This window comes from Schistocerca nitens, chromosome 4 (assembly GCF_023898315.1).
Source record: "Schistocerca nitens isolate TAMUIC-IGC-003100 chromosome 4, iqSchNite1.1, whole genome shotgun sequence".
Classification (NCBI taxonomy): Eukaryota; Metazoa; Arthropoda; class Insecta; order Orthoptera; family Acrididae; genus Schistocerca; species Schistocerca nitens.
Genome location: NC_064617.1, coordinates 82,967,751 through 82,982,352, shown reverse-complemented (window position 1 = coordinate 82,982,352; position 14,602 = coordinate 82,967,751). Strand labels below are relative to the sequence as shown.

Sequence of the window (14,602 nt, the reverse complement as noted above, 5' to 3'; positions counted from 1 at the left end):
GTATCTCATCTGTTGGTTAAAAACACACTGGGAGTTAGTGTATCTGCAGCAGTACTCTGATATCTGGCAACCTGTGTAGACACCGTGCCGCAATAATAAAAAAATGTAATGACATAAGCTTTGCTTTTTGCTTTTTTTAATTTTTTTACATGTGCTTTTTCAGACAAGTTTAGGGACTCATTGGCAATGATAATGGTTTTCTAACATAATCCTCTTCTTACGCAACACACTATTTCAAATTCAGAAAACATGAATTCGGTGAGGTGTTTGGAATTCAGAATACATTTACTTGAGATGGGTTCAAATGACCTAAAACGTTGTGGACACACTCAGCTATTGTTTCCATTATTTTTGCACATTTTCTAATTGTCACATCCTTCTAGTTGCAGTTTACCAGACGTCTCTCCTCTCCTTGCAGCTCAGAGCTTCTTTCCCTCTATTTGCAGGCGATTGATGCCACTGGAAATGAGACATTTTTGCTGCACTCTGAGCTCTATGAAGATCTTTAAATTTTTGTTGGTCTTCTCCTTTAGCACAAAACTATGTTCTGCTGTTGGGTTTCTGCCACTGTACATTCCCAACACACTACTACTGGAGAACGGCTATTGAGGGTCACAAAATAAAAACTGTTTGACAGGTAGCATATGAGGTGTGTGAGAAAAGTAATGAGACTGAATATACTGCAAACAATCTGGCAATGCTGTGTCGTTCTGCTCGTGTAGTCTGGTGTGATCGATGCTCAGTCAGAGTTTCAGCTCTGTACAGCTGTTACGTGCTTTCTTAGACTGCCATCAGTATAGTAGTTTTTGTTGTGTATTACAAAAATGGAACAGCGGAATTTAAAGCAACACTATCCAATCAAGTTGTATGTTAAATATGAGGAATCTTTCAATGTGACTGTTGAAGTTGAAAGTTGAAGTTGAAGTTGAAAGAGGCCTATGGGAAATATTACTTTTCAACAGCACAAGTTTTTCACTGGCACAAATCATTTATGGAAGACCAAAAATACATCAAAGGTAAACCTCGCTCAAGGAGACCTCAAGATTCAAAAACTGACCAAAATGACGAATGTGTGCATGTTCTTATGATATCAGTCCAACATTTAAAAATAAGGCTGATGGGTAACCTGTTAAACTTAAACACTTTCCCCGTACATCAAATTTTGTGTGAAGATTTGCACTTGCAAAAGGTATGTGCCAAAATGGTGCTGAAAAACCTCACAACTGAGCAGAAGTACAATCGAAGGAACATGTCTGCTGATCTTCTTGAGAGGACTGCCAAAGACCACGAACGGTCGTCATGTGATCACAGGTGACGAGTCCAGACCTTTGAGTAAGATCCACGGACAAAGCAGCAATGTGAGGAGTGACACACTGAGACATCTTCTCAACCAAAGAAAGCTCGAATGGGCAAATCAGAACAAAACAATGTTGTCCTGCTTTTATGAAAATAGGGATATTGTGAATAATGAATTTGTTCCAAGGACAAACTGTGACCCAAGAGTTTTACAAAGATGTCCTTGAGAGGATCAGGAAAAAAGGGTGAACTGACTGAGATCTGACATTGTGGACAACTGCATTATACAACAACCCTCCGCCGTTCACCTGATCTGAGTCCTCATAACTTTTTTATTTTAATGAAACTGAAAAATGTTGTAAAAGGATGTCATTTTGAGACTTGGAGAGCATTAAAAATAATGTGACCAACATGTTAAAGACTCTAGCAATGGAGCCTTTCGGCATTGCTATCAAGACTGGGAACAAATCTTTATTTAAAAAAGAGATATGTCAAAAAGCCGTGCAAATTGAGAAGTTATTTTATTTCATTTTCACCACCAGTTTCTGCAATTCAATGTGCCATGTTCACACCCCATTTGCAACTCTAAAAAATTATCAATATTGGCACACTGGGGCCATCTGTTTCTGGATGTCGTGAATTCTCTTGACTGCAATGGTCAAGTCTTTGACGGAAGCACTTGAGAATTCAGGACTCCAGAAACAGATGACCCCAACAGTGCCAATATCAATAATTTTTGAGAGGCACATATGGGGCCTGAAGATGGCATACTGAATTGCTGAAACTGAAATAAAATAACTTTTCAATTTGCACGGCTGTTTGATGTATTTCTTTGTTGAATATTTGACCAGCCGCCGTACCATGTCCACAACGGATCAACAGAAACTAGGAACAACTTTGTTGACATATAGCTGCTGAAGAGAACTACTCTGAAAGGGACAATACTGTTGTTTGAAAAAAAAAAAAATAAAAACTTTAGTCTCATTACTTTTCTAACACACCTCATGTAGGCCACGTATCTGATGGTCTGTTTTATGAGAGCTGCCTTTTTAATTATTTACAAAAACAATGAACTACAAACTTTTTTGGTACAAAGTATCTTATTGTTACTCAATATATTCACCTTTAAAATTTATATGCTTCTGTATGCATTCAAACCAACCATGGAAACAATTTTTTCCCAATCTGATGCAGGTACCTCAAAAATGCAGATTCAGCAGCATCTTGAGGTGATAGTGTGACCTATTCTTGAATAATGCTCTAGTGTCTGGTATTCACACCAGGTCAGACTGGAAGTACACATCAAAGCAATTCAGAGGCAAGCTGCTAGATTTGTTATCGGTAGGTTCGATCTACATGCGTGTGTTACGGATATTCTTCAAGAGCTCAAGTGGGAATCCCTGGAGGGAAGAAGACATTCATTTTGAAAAACACTACTGAGAAAGTTTAGAGGACCGGCATTTGAAGTTAACTGCAGAGCGATCCTATTGCCGCCAACGTATATTTTGTGTAGGAACCACAAATATAAGATACAAGAAATTAGGGTTCATATGGAGACATATAGACAGGCATTTGTCCTTGCACTATCTGCGAGTGGAACAGGAAAGGAAACTAGTTGTGGTACAGGATACCCTCCGTCACGCACTGTATGGTGGCTTGCGAAGTATGTATGTAAGTAGATCTAGATGTAGATGTAGTCCTTGTTGACTGCTGTGTTACTGTCACTCTACTATGAGAAATCCAGGATGGAATAATGAAAATATTATAAAAAGGGTAGTTGCTACTCACCCAGCAGCTGAAATGCTGAGTCACAGATAAGCACAACAGAAAGACTGTCAAACAAAGTTTTGGCCACACAGATCTTCATTAGAATTAGACAAAAAAAAAAAAAAAAACACACACACACACAATCAGAGTCCCTGTGTGTGTACGTTGTCTAACTCTGACTGAGGCCTGTTTGGCTGAAAGCTTTGTTTGACAGACTTTTTGTTGTGTCTATCTGCAACTCAGCATTTCCACAGTCTGGTGAGTAGCAACAATCCTTCTCACAACATTGTCACTCTGCTTTGTGCTATTTTCTTGCTTGCTGATATATGTAAATAATTGTTGCACTTAGGATTTTTATTACATGTGTCGATATATAAGATGATATTAGTTTTGATTACTAAAATATTTCAGCAACCTTGTTGAATTTTTTGACCATTTCCGTGCACTAATTGATAGAAGCCTATTTTTGGACTTTCCTTAAACTACGCAGAAGCGATTGCAGATCTTTTGTGCAAAATCGAATGTAATGCAATCTTCAGTATGCCTAAGGCCACCTCTACCTCATGGCTAATCACCTGCTCTTTTTTAGCAACATGCGATTCTGGTCGACCTTCATGAAAACACTGACGGACATTAACAAAATGCCTCAGATTAATTGTAAAAGGTATTTTCTGACAGCGACTGCATACCAAAAGTTGAACACACTGTTATGAGGCACAGTTGTCAAGTTACACTTCTACAAAAATAATATCATCAAGCAACAAAAAGCGCCATTTGAAATTTTTATTTTTTATAGCACTATTTCTTTAAATGCACAATGTAAACAAAGTGTTCAGACAATATCTGAGCTGCCATTATCCCAACAACAAATGACATATTTTAGAACAACAGTAAGTTCATATTTCAACTGTGCCATCTATAGGTCATTTGTAAAATAAAGCAACATTCACACTGAACAATTCTCAATCTTTCACATTTTATTTTTCTATTAGCTTAACTTCAGATGTTTCAGTCCCAGCAATAAAGTAATAGTTCTCATAATGACTTGTGTAAACTTCCATTTTTTTTACTTAACTGTTTATAATACCTCTTGGTAAAGCAATGCACACCCTTGGTTGGAATAGCGACAATGAAAGGAAAGACAGATTGCTACTCACGGTAAAACTGACACATTGAGTTGCAGACAAGCACAATGTAAGGGTCTTTTCTTGTGCATATCTACAACTCGATGCGTCACATTTACAGTGAGTCACAATCTATTTTTCCTTACAATGTCAAATACCTCTTGACAATATTTGCAGTCCAGTTTTGAACTGTGTAGTTATACGGCATATGCCACATTTTTTAAAGGTTTTTCATTAAAATTAGTTTCATTAACTCTAGAAAATTAAACAATGTTATCTCAGAAACAAATGTCAGCTGGAGAGGGAAAAAAGGAAAAAATGTGCAAGACTTAAGTATACTGCATAAGAAGGGAAGAAAGATTACGATTTAATGTCTGATCAATGAGGAAATTGGAAGATGATACAGAAGGCTTACAAAAAATCAAGCTTGCCTTTGAACATGAAGTGCACTTAATGTACTGGCAGAAGTCGATATATACACATTATGGAGTAAAATATATTCTCAGATTGTCTTACCTTTCTCTGAGACTCCTCTACCATAAGCTTTAACTCATTGTGTTTTGCTGTGGCAGCAGCTCTTACCAATGATGTGCTCTGGAATACAAGAAAATGATATGTGTTACAAAAAGTAAATTGATTCTTCAGTCTTTCTCAGTGGATATGTTAACTATATTGCTCTTGGGTCTGGCACTCTGCACTTGCCACCATTAGATGGGAGTCGGTGATTTTTAAAAGGTGGTTAAGTCAATTTTTTCACTTTTTGAGATGACTGCACTTTTAACTATTGATAGGGGTTTACACAGGTCTGAGTGTCAAGACATGCCTCAGTCATACATTGTTTTACATTTTACAATTAGTCACTTTTATTGAGTATGTGTCAAAAGGTACCTAAGTCACTGGTTCTCACATCTTTTTAACACTCAACTGATGGTAGCACTACAAATTATTTTCTGCAGTTGAATATCTTCGCCTCTTTTCTTTGTTTGTTGTTCTGCATATACTGTGTTGATTGTTAAATAGTGGAGATAACATTATTGTAGTGCTACTAACAGTAATTATTACAATATGAGTGAAAGCAGTAATTTAAATGACATCCATTAAAAACATGAACGAGGAAGGCTCATCCAGAAGCCTACAAAAGGAATGTTGTTAAGAAGCTGAAATTACAACGTAAAGAATACACTGGACACAGAGGACAGCAGCTCTGATCAAGATCAATCAGTTCGCCTTGCAGGTAAGAAGTAATTACTGTAAAATGTACTGTTGCAGTTTACAGAAACTTACTGGTATGGATATTAAAGATACAGCTAGATGATTTATCCCAATGAATACAATGGTTTGTACATTTGCCCCCCTACCAGCAAATGTTTGTACCAACATGCTTTTTATCTAAGAGAAGAAGAAAAAAACTTAACATTAGTAATGGGAACAAACAGAATTATTGGTCATTTCAATCTTATTAATTACCTAGACCTAAATCTCTTTTTATTTAGTGTTAGGTGCAAGAAAAACTGTTTCACCAAGTTTGTTGACACAGAAAAAGCCTTGATACACAGTTCTTTATATGCTGATTTGCAATCTAAAGATGAGCAAGATTTGCATTTACAGAGGATGCTAGAGGTGACTAATGTTAAGCAACACCATCCAAGGAGTGATGACACTTCTTTGTGGATGCACTAGTATAAATGCCATGTGATTCTCCATGAAACTAAGGTTGGGAGCCTTTTTTTAGGCTATATGATGTGATGGAGAAGTAAATTAGGCGTATTAAACAGTTACTTCTGGAAGGAAAATCGCCACACGACAAATTTAGCAGATATCCCTGTGCAAGAAAAATTGGTCCTAACGAAATTTTGATGTTACATGAACATACAAGGTCATTCCCTGCGTACAAAACGCACTATGCATCTGATACAAACTTTACGTATTTGTCATCTGAAGTGCCCTTCAAGAAAATGTGTGATTTGTATAAGGTGAAATAATCTGGCACAATTATCAAGTATGCATTTTTAACACATATTTCAAAGAAAATTTTAACATAAAGTTTGGAAAACCACAAACTGACACCTGTCGCTTTTGTGTGGAGAAAAAGGTGCAAACATAGTCCTCATTTACATGACACCGCAAAAAGAGTCACAACTGTAGAATTAATGGTGCACATGAGGTGAGCTAGAAAGAGTAAAGAAAATGGAAACATTTCAGGCCTTGTATTTGACTATATGCAAAATGTAAGTTAACCGAACATCCCTGTTCAAGAAATTTATTACTTGAGGCAGCTCGCACTGAACATTTTTTGTATTTTCAACATGAATACAGATTTAGCCCATTACTACATCTACCATAAAGGACAGGCCCACAAAGGACATGATGAAGTCGCTTTGTTCCTGTTGGACTACGTTAAACAGCATGTGCTCGTGACACTTACTGAGCTACACCTATTTTTGGATAATTGTCCAGGGCAATAACCGATACGTGCAGGTTTAAAAGGATTAAACAGTTTTTCCTTTTACATAGACACTCCATGTGACTGCCAAGTTCAGCATGATAAACATTCCATTAGGAAAGAAGACAGTATCTACACTCGACGTGAAGTTTGCGAGTTTATAGCTAATGCAGAGAAAAAACATGCAGGGACAATTAGGCGGCTCGAAACACACATGATCATTGGGCATTCTAATTGGTCGCCCTACTTATTATAAAAAGTCAACAGCCTCTCTTGAAACCAGATACCTTCCAAGAAATGAAAGGGTGCAGTTCCATATTTCCAAATATCATTATTTTGTGAAGAAGCTTATCCAGAAGGAAAAACACCTATCAAAAAAAGCAAAATTAAAAATTGTGTCATATATTGTAGAAGAACACAAAAGCTATTACGATTTGCTTTTATAGTGGCCAGTAGCTGATGTCTCTGTAATGTGATGATATTCTTTGGCTATTACAGAATTGTGTTCATAATATGAGCTAACAGATATAACTGTTTATTTAATAAAGACCTACATTATTTTCAAGTAAAACTACACATTAAATTTTACGGAGTATTAAAATGGATCTTAGTCAGCAAGGTAAAATATTTTTTTCTGGTTTCCCATTAGGTATAATCCGTCAAAAATGTATCTAATTGTAGATCTATGTATATATTCTAGTATGCAATTCTACCAGTGCACCATTTAACAGCACAAAAGAGAAAACAAGTTTTCTTTGTTTTTCTTGAAACTATAAAAAAAACTCTTAAGTACCTTTTAAAAATCAGTCATTCATATGGAGAAAAACAAGAATTTCTGATGATAGTTACACCACAACATAGTGGAGGATCCACCTAGCTACCAATTTTGGTTGGCTTCCAGTCACAGCAATACTCTGCACCGGTAATGGCAACCTGGCACAAACTTAGGAGCCCACTGCTCGGCTCCCAGTTCGAGGCACTGAACACACTATCATCAACCCTCTACAAGTAACTCCATCGCACATGCATGACTTTCAACAATGTCTCTATAACAGACTTTTATAGTGTGGATACCAGCAGTTGCTACTTGCCTCCAATAACTAACAGCCACCACCTAATGATGTTGCCAGTTGCCTCGAGGAAATATTGTGGGATTTCCAAAATTTGATCTGCAGTTGACCCAAAAGGCAGATAGTACACTTGTAAATTCTTTAAATAAATAATAATTCTGCTGGACTATATGCTTTGTAACTGGAGGGGGTGGAAACTGTTGGGTGGAGGGTGTGGGGACAGTATGTTACCTTAGGTTGAGGCCGCGTTAATTACAGGAACAGAGAATGTATTGTAAGAATAACTCCCATTTGTGCAGTTCAGAAAAGATGCTGGTGGAGGAAAGGATCTAGATGGCTCAGGTAATGAAGTAGCCATTGAAATCAAGTATGGTGTGTTCAACTATATGTTGTGCCATAGGGTGGTCTACTTTCCTCTTGGCCACAGTTTGGTGGTGGCTATTCATCCTGGTGGACAGCTGGTTGGTAATCATACCAATAAAGAAAGCTGTGCAATGATTCCAGCAGAGTTGGTAAATGACATGGCTGCTTTTCACAGGTGGCCTGACCCATGATGGGTTAGGATAAACCTGTGACAGGATTCAAATAGGAAGTATTGGGTGGGTGGATTGAGCAGGTCTTGTACCTGGGTCTTCCACAAGGATATGGTCCTTGTGGCCAGAAGGGTTGAGATTCAGATTGGCATAGGAATGGAATAGGATGTTGTGAAGGTTGAGTGGATGACAGAATGCCACTTTAGGAGGAGTGAGAAGTATCAAGGGTAGATGTCCCTCATTTCAGGGCATGATGATAGGTAATCAAAGCCCTGGCAAAGGATATGGTTCAGTTGTTTCAGTCCAGCATGGTACTGGGTTATGAAAGGGACACTCCTTTTGGTTAATTCCCAAGAATGGGAGTTACACTTTGTTATAACGTCAAGTTTAACACATATATTTCAGAGCGACACAACACATATAAGTCACAGAGTAAGTTAACAAGCAAGACATGTGTCCACGTTAGCATTCGAATGAGCACTGAGTCCCAGTCTAGCGGCCGCTGCTCGGCTGGCCGCTTAGGTGGCGCAGCTGCTGCATGCCTGGCAGACAGCGCCGCACGTAGAGGACACGCGTAATTGCGCGGCGGCGCTTTGAATGATCGGCGAGTCACAACACTTTTCCCCCCTTTGAAATTGTTGCACTGGTCTTGATGGAGATGGCTAATGTCCATAGGCGTTGTTTGACTCGCTGTAAAGTCTCGAGGAGGAGGCTTCCGTACGGACGGAAGTGTCCCCGATGATAACGGGTCGAGATGACAGGAGACGTAGGGGTCGAATCTGCTGGGGCCCCATGCACCAATCTGCCCGTTGCGGCAAGTCCATTGATATAACAGGAGACATGGGCGATGTGTCAGCGTCCGTTGGAGGAGGCGGCGAGTAGATTTGCTCTGACAGAGGATGGTCATCCGGTTCCTGCATGGGCACGTCTCCTGGTGGCGTCCGTTCTTGTGCTGGCATCGCGATGACGGTGAGAGGGTTGCGTTGTGAGTATTGAGAGATGCCAAGATCCCGAGCATCAGGTAGAGCCAAATGTGGTGTAGCGGCATTTGGAACAGGCGTTGCTGGCACACGAGGCCGAAGCTGGTCCGAATGACGCATTGCAACACCCGTGTCCGTCTGGATTTCATACAGGCGTCTGCCACGGTGTCTTAAGATGCGGCCCGGGCTCCATTTTGGCCACCTGCCATATACCCGTACCCAGACGAGGTCGTTGGCAGTGAACCGGCCAAGTGAAGGCACCCGCAGCCGTGAGGTGGAAGGCCGCAGAAGATGAAGTACCGTGCGGGGCTGTCGGCCATGTAAGAGCTCAGCCGGGCTGTGGTCACCCATGGGGGTGAAACGGTAAGACACCAGAAACTGGAGAAGTGCATCATCAGCAGCAGAAGAAGTCAGAAGTTTCCGCATCTGAGCCTTAAATGTGCGGACCAGTCGTTCAGCCTCACCGTTGGATTGTGGATCGAACGGCGGGGCCGTGACATGCATAACGCCGTGACGAGCACAAAAATCCGCAAATTCGGAAGAGGCAAATTGCAGACCATTATCAGTAGCAAGAGTAGAGGGGAGGCCTTCCAAAGAAAAAATGCGGGCGAGAGCACTGGTGGTTGCCGCGGTGGTAGGCGACGTGCAACGGACAATGAAAGGAAAGTTAGAGTAGGCGCCAATTACGAGGAGCCAATAAGTACCTAAAAAGGGTCCCGCAAAGTCAGCATGAATGCGCTCCCAGGGCTTCTCAGGCAAAGGCCATGGTTACAAAGATGACTTCGGGGCAGCGGCCTGTGACGCACAAGGGCCGCAGGCAGCGACCATGTGTGCTATTTCAGAGTCGATGCCAGGCCAGTACACATGACGGCGCGCCAGAGGTTTTGTGCGAGACACATCCCAGTGCCCTTGGTGAAGGAGGCGCAAGACCGAAGCAAGCAAAGATGCAGGTACCACAACACGCAGCGAAGCATTGTCAGTGGAGAGGAGGATAACACCATCCCTAGCCGTGAGACGGTAGCGCAAAGCGTAGTAGTTCCGTAACGGATCAGAAGTCTTAACGGACGGGCGATCTGGCCAACCCTTCTGAATACAGCGTAAAACCTGGGAGGGGGTAGGGTCAGAACCCGTAGCAGCCGCCAGCCTGTCCCCAGTGATGGGGAACCCGTCCACAACCCGCTGCTCGGCAACATCCAGGTGGAAACACAAAAGTTTGTCCCTATCAAATGCCTGATCAGGACCCATGGGAAGGCGAGACAGAGCATCAGCATTTGCATGTTGAGCCGTTGGCCGGAAATGAATCTCATAATTGAAACGAGACAAGTAAAGAGCCCAACGCTGGAGGCGGTGTACAGCCTTGTCGGAAAGTGACGTTGATGGATGAAACAAGGAAACAAGTGGTTTGTGATCCGTAACAAGATGAAATTTTGAGCCATAGAGAAAAACACCAAACTTATGAAGAGCATAAATAATGGCCAAAGCTTCTTTCTCAATTTGAGAATACTTTTGTTGGGCATCCGTGAGCGTTTTGGAGGCATAAGCAACGGGTTGTTCCGAACCATCAGAAAAACGGTGAGCAAGGACTGCACCGACCCCGTATTGAGAGGCGTCTGTGGCAAGAACAAGATGTTGGCCAGGTCGATAAGTAGCCAGGCACGGGGCCTGTTTCAGCATAGTCTTCAATTTCTGGAAAGTCGCTTCGCATGACGCGGACCAGTGAAAAGGCACGTTTTTATGCAATAGGCGATGCAACGGCTGAGCCACCGAAGCTGCAGACGGTAAAAACTTGTGATAGTATGTTATTTTCCCCAAGAAGGCCTGCAGTTCCTTAACAGATGTAGGGCGAGGAAGGGCATCGATCGCAGCGACAGTTTGCTGAAGCGGACGAATATCATCCCGAGGGAGTTGAAACCCCAAGTATGTGATAGATGCCTGAAAAAATTGTGATTTCTGAAGATTACACTTAAGACCGGCATTCTGTAAGACATGAAAAAGTGTGTGGAGATTTTGAAGATGTTCTTCAGTGGTGGAGCCAGTGACAACAATGTCGTCCATGTAATTGATACACCCAGGGACAGGGAGCAATAATTGTTCCAAGAATCGCTGAAAGAGAGCAGGGGCGCTAGCAACCCCGAATGGCAAGCGTTGGTATTGATAGAGGCCGAAAGGCGTGTTAAGGACCAGAAACTGCCGGGAAGCAGCGTCGAGAGGAAGTTGATGATAAGCTTCTGACAGGTCAATTTTAGAAAAATACTGGCCTCCAGCAAGTTTAGTGAACGAGAGGAAGTTGATGATAAGCTTCTGACAGGTCAATTTTAGAAAAATACTGGCCTCCAGCAAGTTTAGTGAACAATTCTTCAGGACGGGGCATAGGGTAAGTGTCGATGAGGCATTGAGCATTTACAGTGGCTTTGAAATCGCCACAGAGACAAATATCACCATTTGGCTTAGCAACGACAACGACAGGAGAGGACCACTCACTGGAAGTGACAGGAAGCAAGGCCCCTGAAGTAGTGAGACAATCCAACTCCCGTTTTACCCGATCACGAAGGGCCACAGGAATGGGTTGAGCCCGAAAAAACTTAGGCCGAGCAGTGGGTTTGCGCGTTATATGAACTTCAAAGTCGTTTGCATGGCCTAACCCAGGAGAAAAAAAGGGACGAAAATGTCGTCGACAAGGAATCCAGTTGAGCTTAAGGAATAGCATCAGAGACAATATTGACAGAGTCATCTATGGAGAACCCAAAAACGCGAAAGGCATCGAAACCAAAAAGATTTCCTGCGTTGCTCTGGTCGACCGCAAATATGGGAACAGTGCGAACGACGGATTTGTAAGATACCTCAGCTTTAAACTGTCCCAAGAGAGAAATCTTCTGTTTATTGTACGTCCGTAATTGCCGAGTGACAGGTGACAGGAGTGGAGAACCCAACTGAAGATACGTCTGAGAATTAATTATAGTGGCAGCAGAACCGGTATCCACTTGCATGCGAACATCTCGAACAAGGATTTGGACAGTGAAGAATAACTTCCCTGAAAGGGAAGAAGTGCAAGTGACAGACAACACAGAATCAGAATCAGTGTCATGTTCATGAATATCATGTATGCGGTCAGATTTGCAAACGGAAGACACATGACCTTTCTTTTTACAATTGCGACACACAGCCCAACGTTGGGGACAATCCTCGCGTGAATGTTTCGTAAAACACCGTGGTCATGAAGGAAGTTGCCGGGGGTTTTGCTGCAGTTTCTTAGTGGGTTGTTTACGGTTAGGCCGAGGCTGCGCGTGGGGGCGCACTGCGGCCACATCGGCCGGCGGGGACACGCCGCACGCGTCGTCAACAGCGCACAGGGGTTGTATTTCCCCGACATCACCCCACGCCTCTATTTGCGCCCCTGCGGCGCGAGAAATTTCAAAAGACTGTGCAATGGAGAGAATTTCATCTAGAGTCGGATTCGCCAACTGAAGGGCACGTTGTCGAACTTCATTGTCGGGTGCCAACCGGATAATAGCATCCCATACCATGGAATAGGCATACGATTCTTTGTGAACGTCAGTAACAAATTGACACTTTCGACTGAGGCCATGAAGTTCAGCAGCCCAAGTGCGATAGGATTGATTCGGTTGTTTTTGACAACGATAAAAGGCAACACGAGAGGCTACCACATGCGTTTGCTTTTGAAAATAGACAGACAGAAGTGAGCACATTTCAGCAAAGGACAAAGACGCAGGATCCTTCAAAGGAGCCAATTGCGACAACAACCGATACATTTGAGGTGAAATCCAGGAAAGGAACAGAGACTTACATGGTTGTTCGTCCGTGACATGAAATGCCAAGAAGTGCTGTCGAAGACTTTTTCATAATCAGACCAGTCTTCTGCCGTCTCGTCGTAAGGAGGAAAAGGAGGTATAGCCAACGACGAGAAATGCCCCGCATTTGACGCCGCAACGAAATTGCAAATCGCCGCTGTTAGAAGCGTTTGCTGTCCAAGGAGATTTGCAATAGTTGCTCGACAGTAGCCATGGAACCCTGTGGGTCAACGGTGTAAAGGAAAAATCCACTACCTCGTCACCAATTGTTATAACGTCAAGTTTAACACATATATTTCATAACGACACAACACATATAAGTCACAGAGTAAGTTGACAAGCAAGACATGTGTACACGTTAGCATTTGAATGAGCACTGAGTCCCAGTCTAGCGGCTGCTGCTTGGCTGGCCGCTTAGGTGGCGCAGCTGCTGCATGGCTGGCAGACAGCGCCGCACGTAGAGGACACGCGTAATTGCGCGGCGGCGCTTTGAATGATCGGCGAGTCACAACACACTTGCAACACATTCTTCGCTCCTGTAATTATCCCAGCCTCAATCTACGGTGACATACTCTCCCCACACCTTCCAGCCAACAGTTTCCATCCCCTCTCTCCTGTCATCTCCTCCCCACTTTCATCTCCCACCCTGCATACTTGCCACCCTCTGCCAATACACCTGCCCATCTTTCCCCGCTTCTCTCCTTTTCCACAACTCCCTGTCCCACAACCTCTTGATGATGCATTTGTTGGCATTCTAGTCCCTGCACATTCCACTAGACAGCATTCATCTTTCCCCTCACTTGTACACCACCATCCCTTCCGCACCCCCTCCAGATTGCTGCTTGCATCCCACGTGGTAGTTGCACTTCGGCCCAAGATGCTGAAGTTGGTGGTCATGTGTGCATAAGATGTGCTTGCTTGAGAGTATGAATGGTGTGTGTTTCTGTGGCCGAAAGTTTTATGGAAGTGTCTTAAATGCATCTGTCTGGAACTTAACATGTCTTCTTTATGGCACGTAGCAATCTGTCTTTTCCCACATTGTTGTTATGGTATAACTAGGTATTCATCTAGCACAATGTAACCACAAGTGTGTGTGTGTGTGTGTGTGTGTGTGTGTGTAGTGGATGAGGGTGAGGAGAGGGAGGGGGGGGGGACACTCTAGCTCGAAAAGGATATGCTGCTAAAGCTCTCAGTTTCGTTCACATGTCTTTTGACAATTTCTTGCTGTACTATTTAGTTTGTTGTTACCATTACTTTGTAATTATTTACATTCCATCAGGATTTTCTTTTACTACTAAATGAGCCCTCTTTACTCATTGCAGCTTGCAAAAAATTTGAGCTTTATTTTCTACTATCCTCCAGTTAATTTCAGAGAGAGAGGAAGGGGGGGGGGGAGGTGTGGGAAGGAGGCAGGGAGGGAAGGAGAGGGAGGATATGGGGTATTATTTCTGAGGACTCTCGACACAGATATATTTGTTTCCCAGTTCTACACATTTCTCGCATCATTTCACAAATATCTAAATAATTTACAGCTACATCTATTCTCAACAGTAGGAACAGAAGAACAAAAGCTGCTGACA

At 42.5% G+C, this 14,602-nt stretch overlaps 1 protein-coding gene across 6 annotated transcripts in view; it reads right to left on the bottom strand.

Annotated features, from left to right (window-relative positions):
* LOC126251840 (pericentriolar material 1 protein-like) overlaps positions 1–14,602 on the bottom strand; it is a 781,694-nt gene that overhangs the window by 328,582 nt on the left and 438,510 nt on the right. For all 6 annotated transcript variants that reach the window (XM_049952507.1, XM_049952508.1, XM_049952506.1 and 3 more), the window contains one exon: positions 4,704–4,781. In XM_049952507.1, coding sequence (XP_049808464.1) covers positions 4,704–4,781 — 78 coding nt within the window. The remainder of the gene's footprint in view (positions 1–4,703; positions 4,782–14,602) is intronic.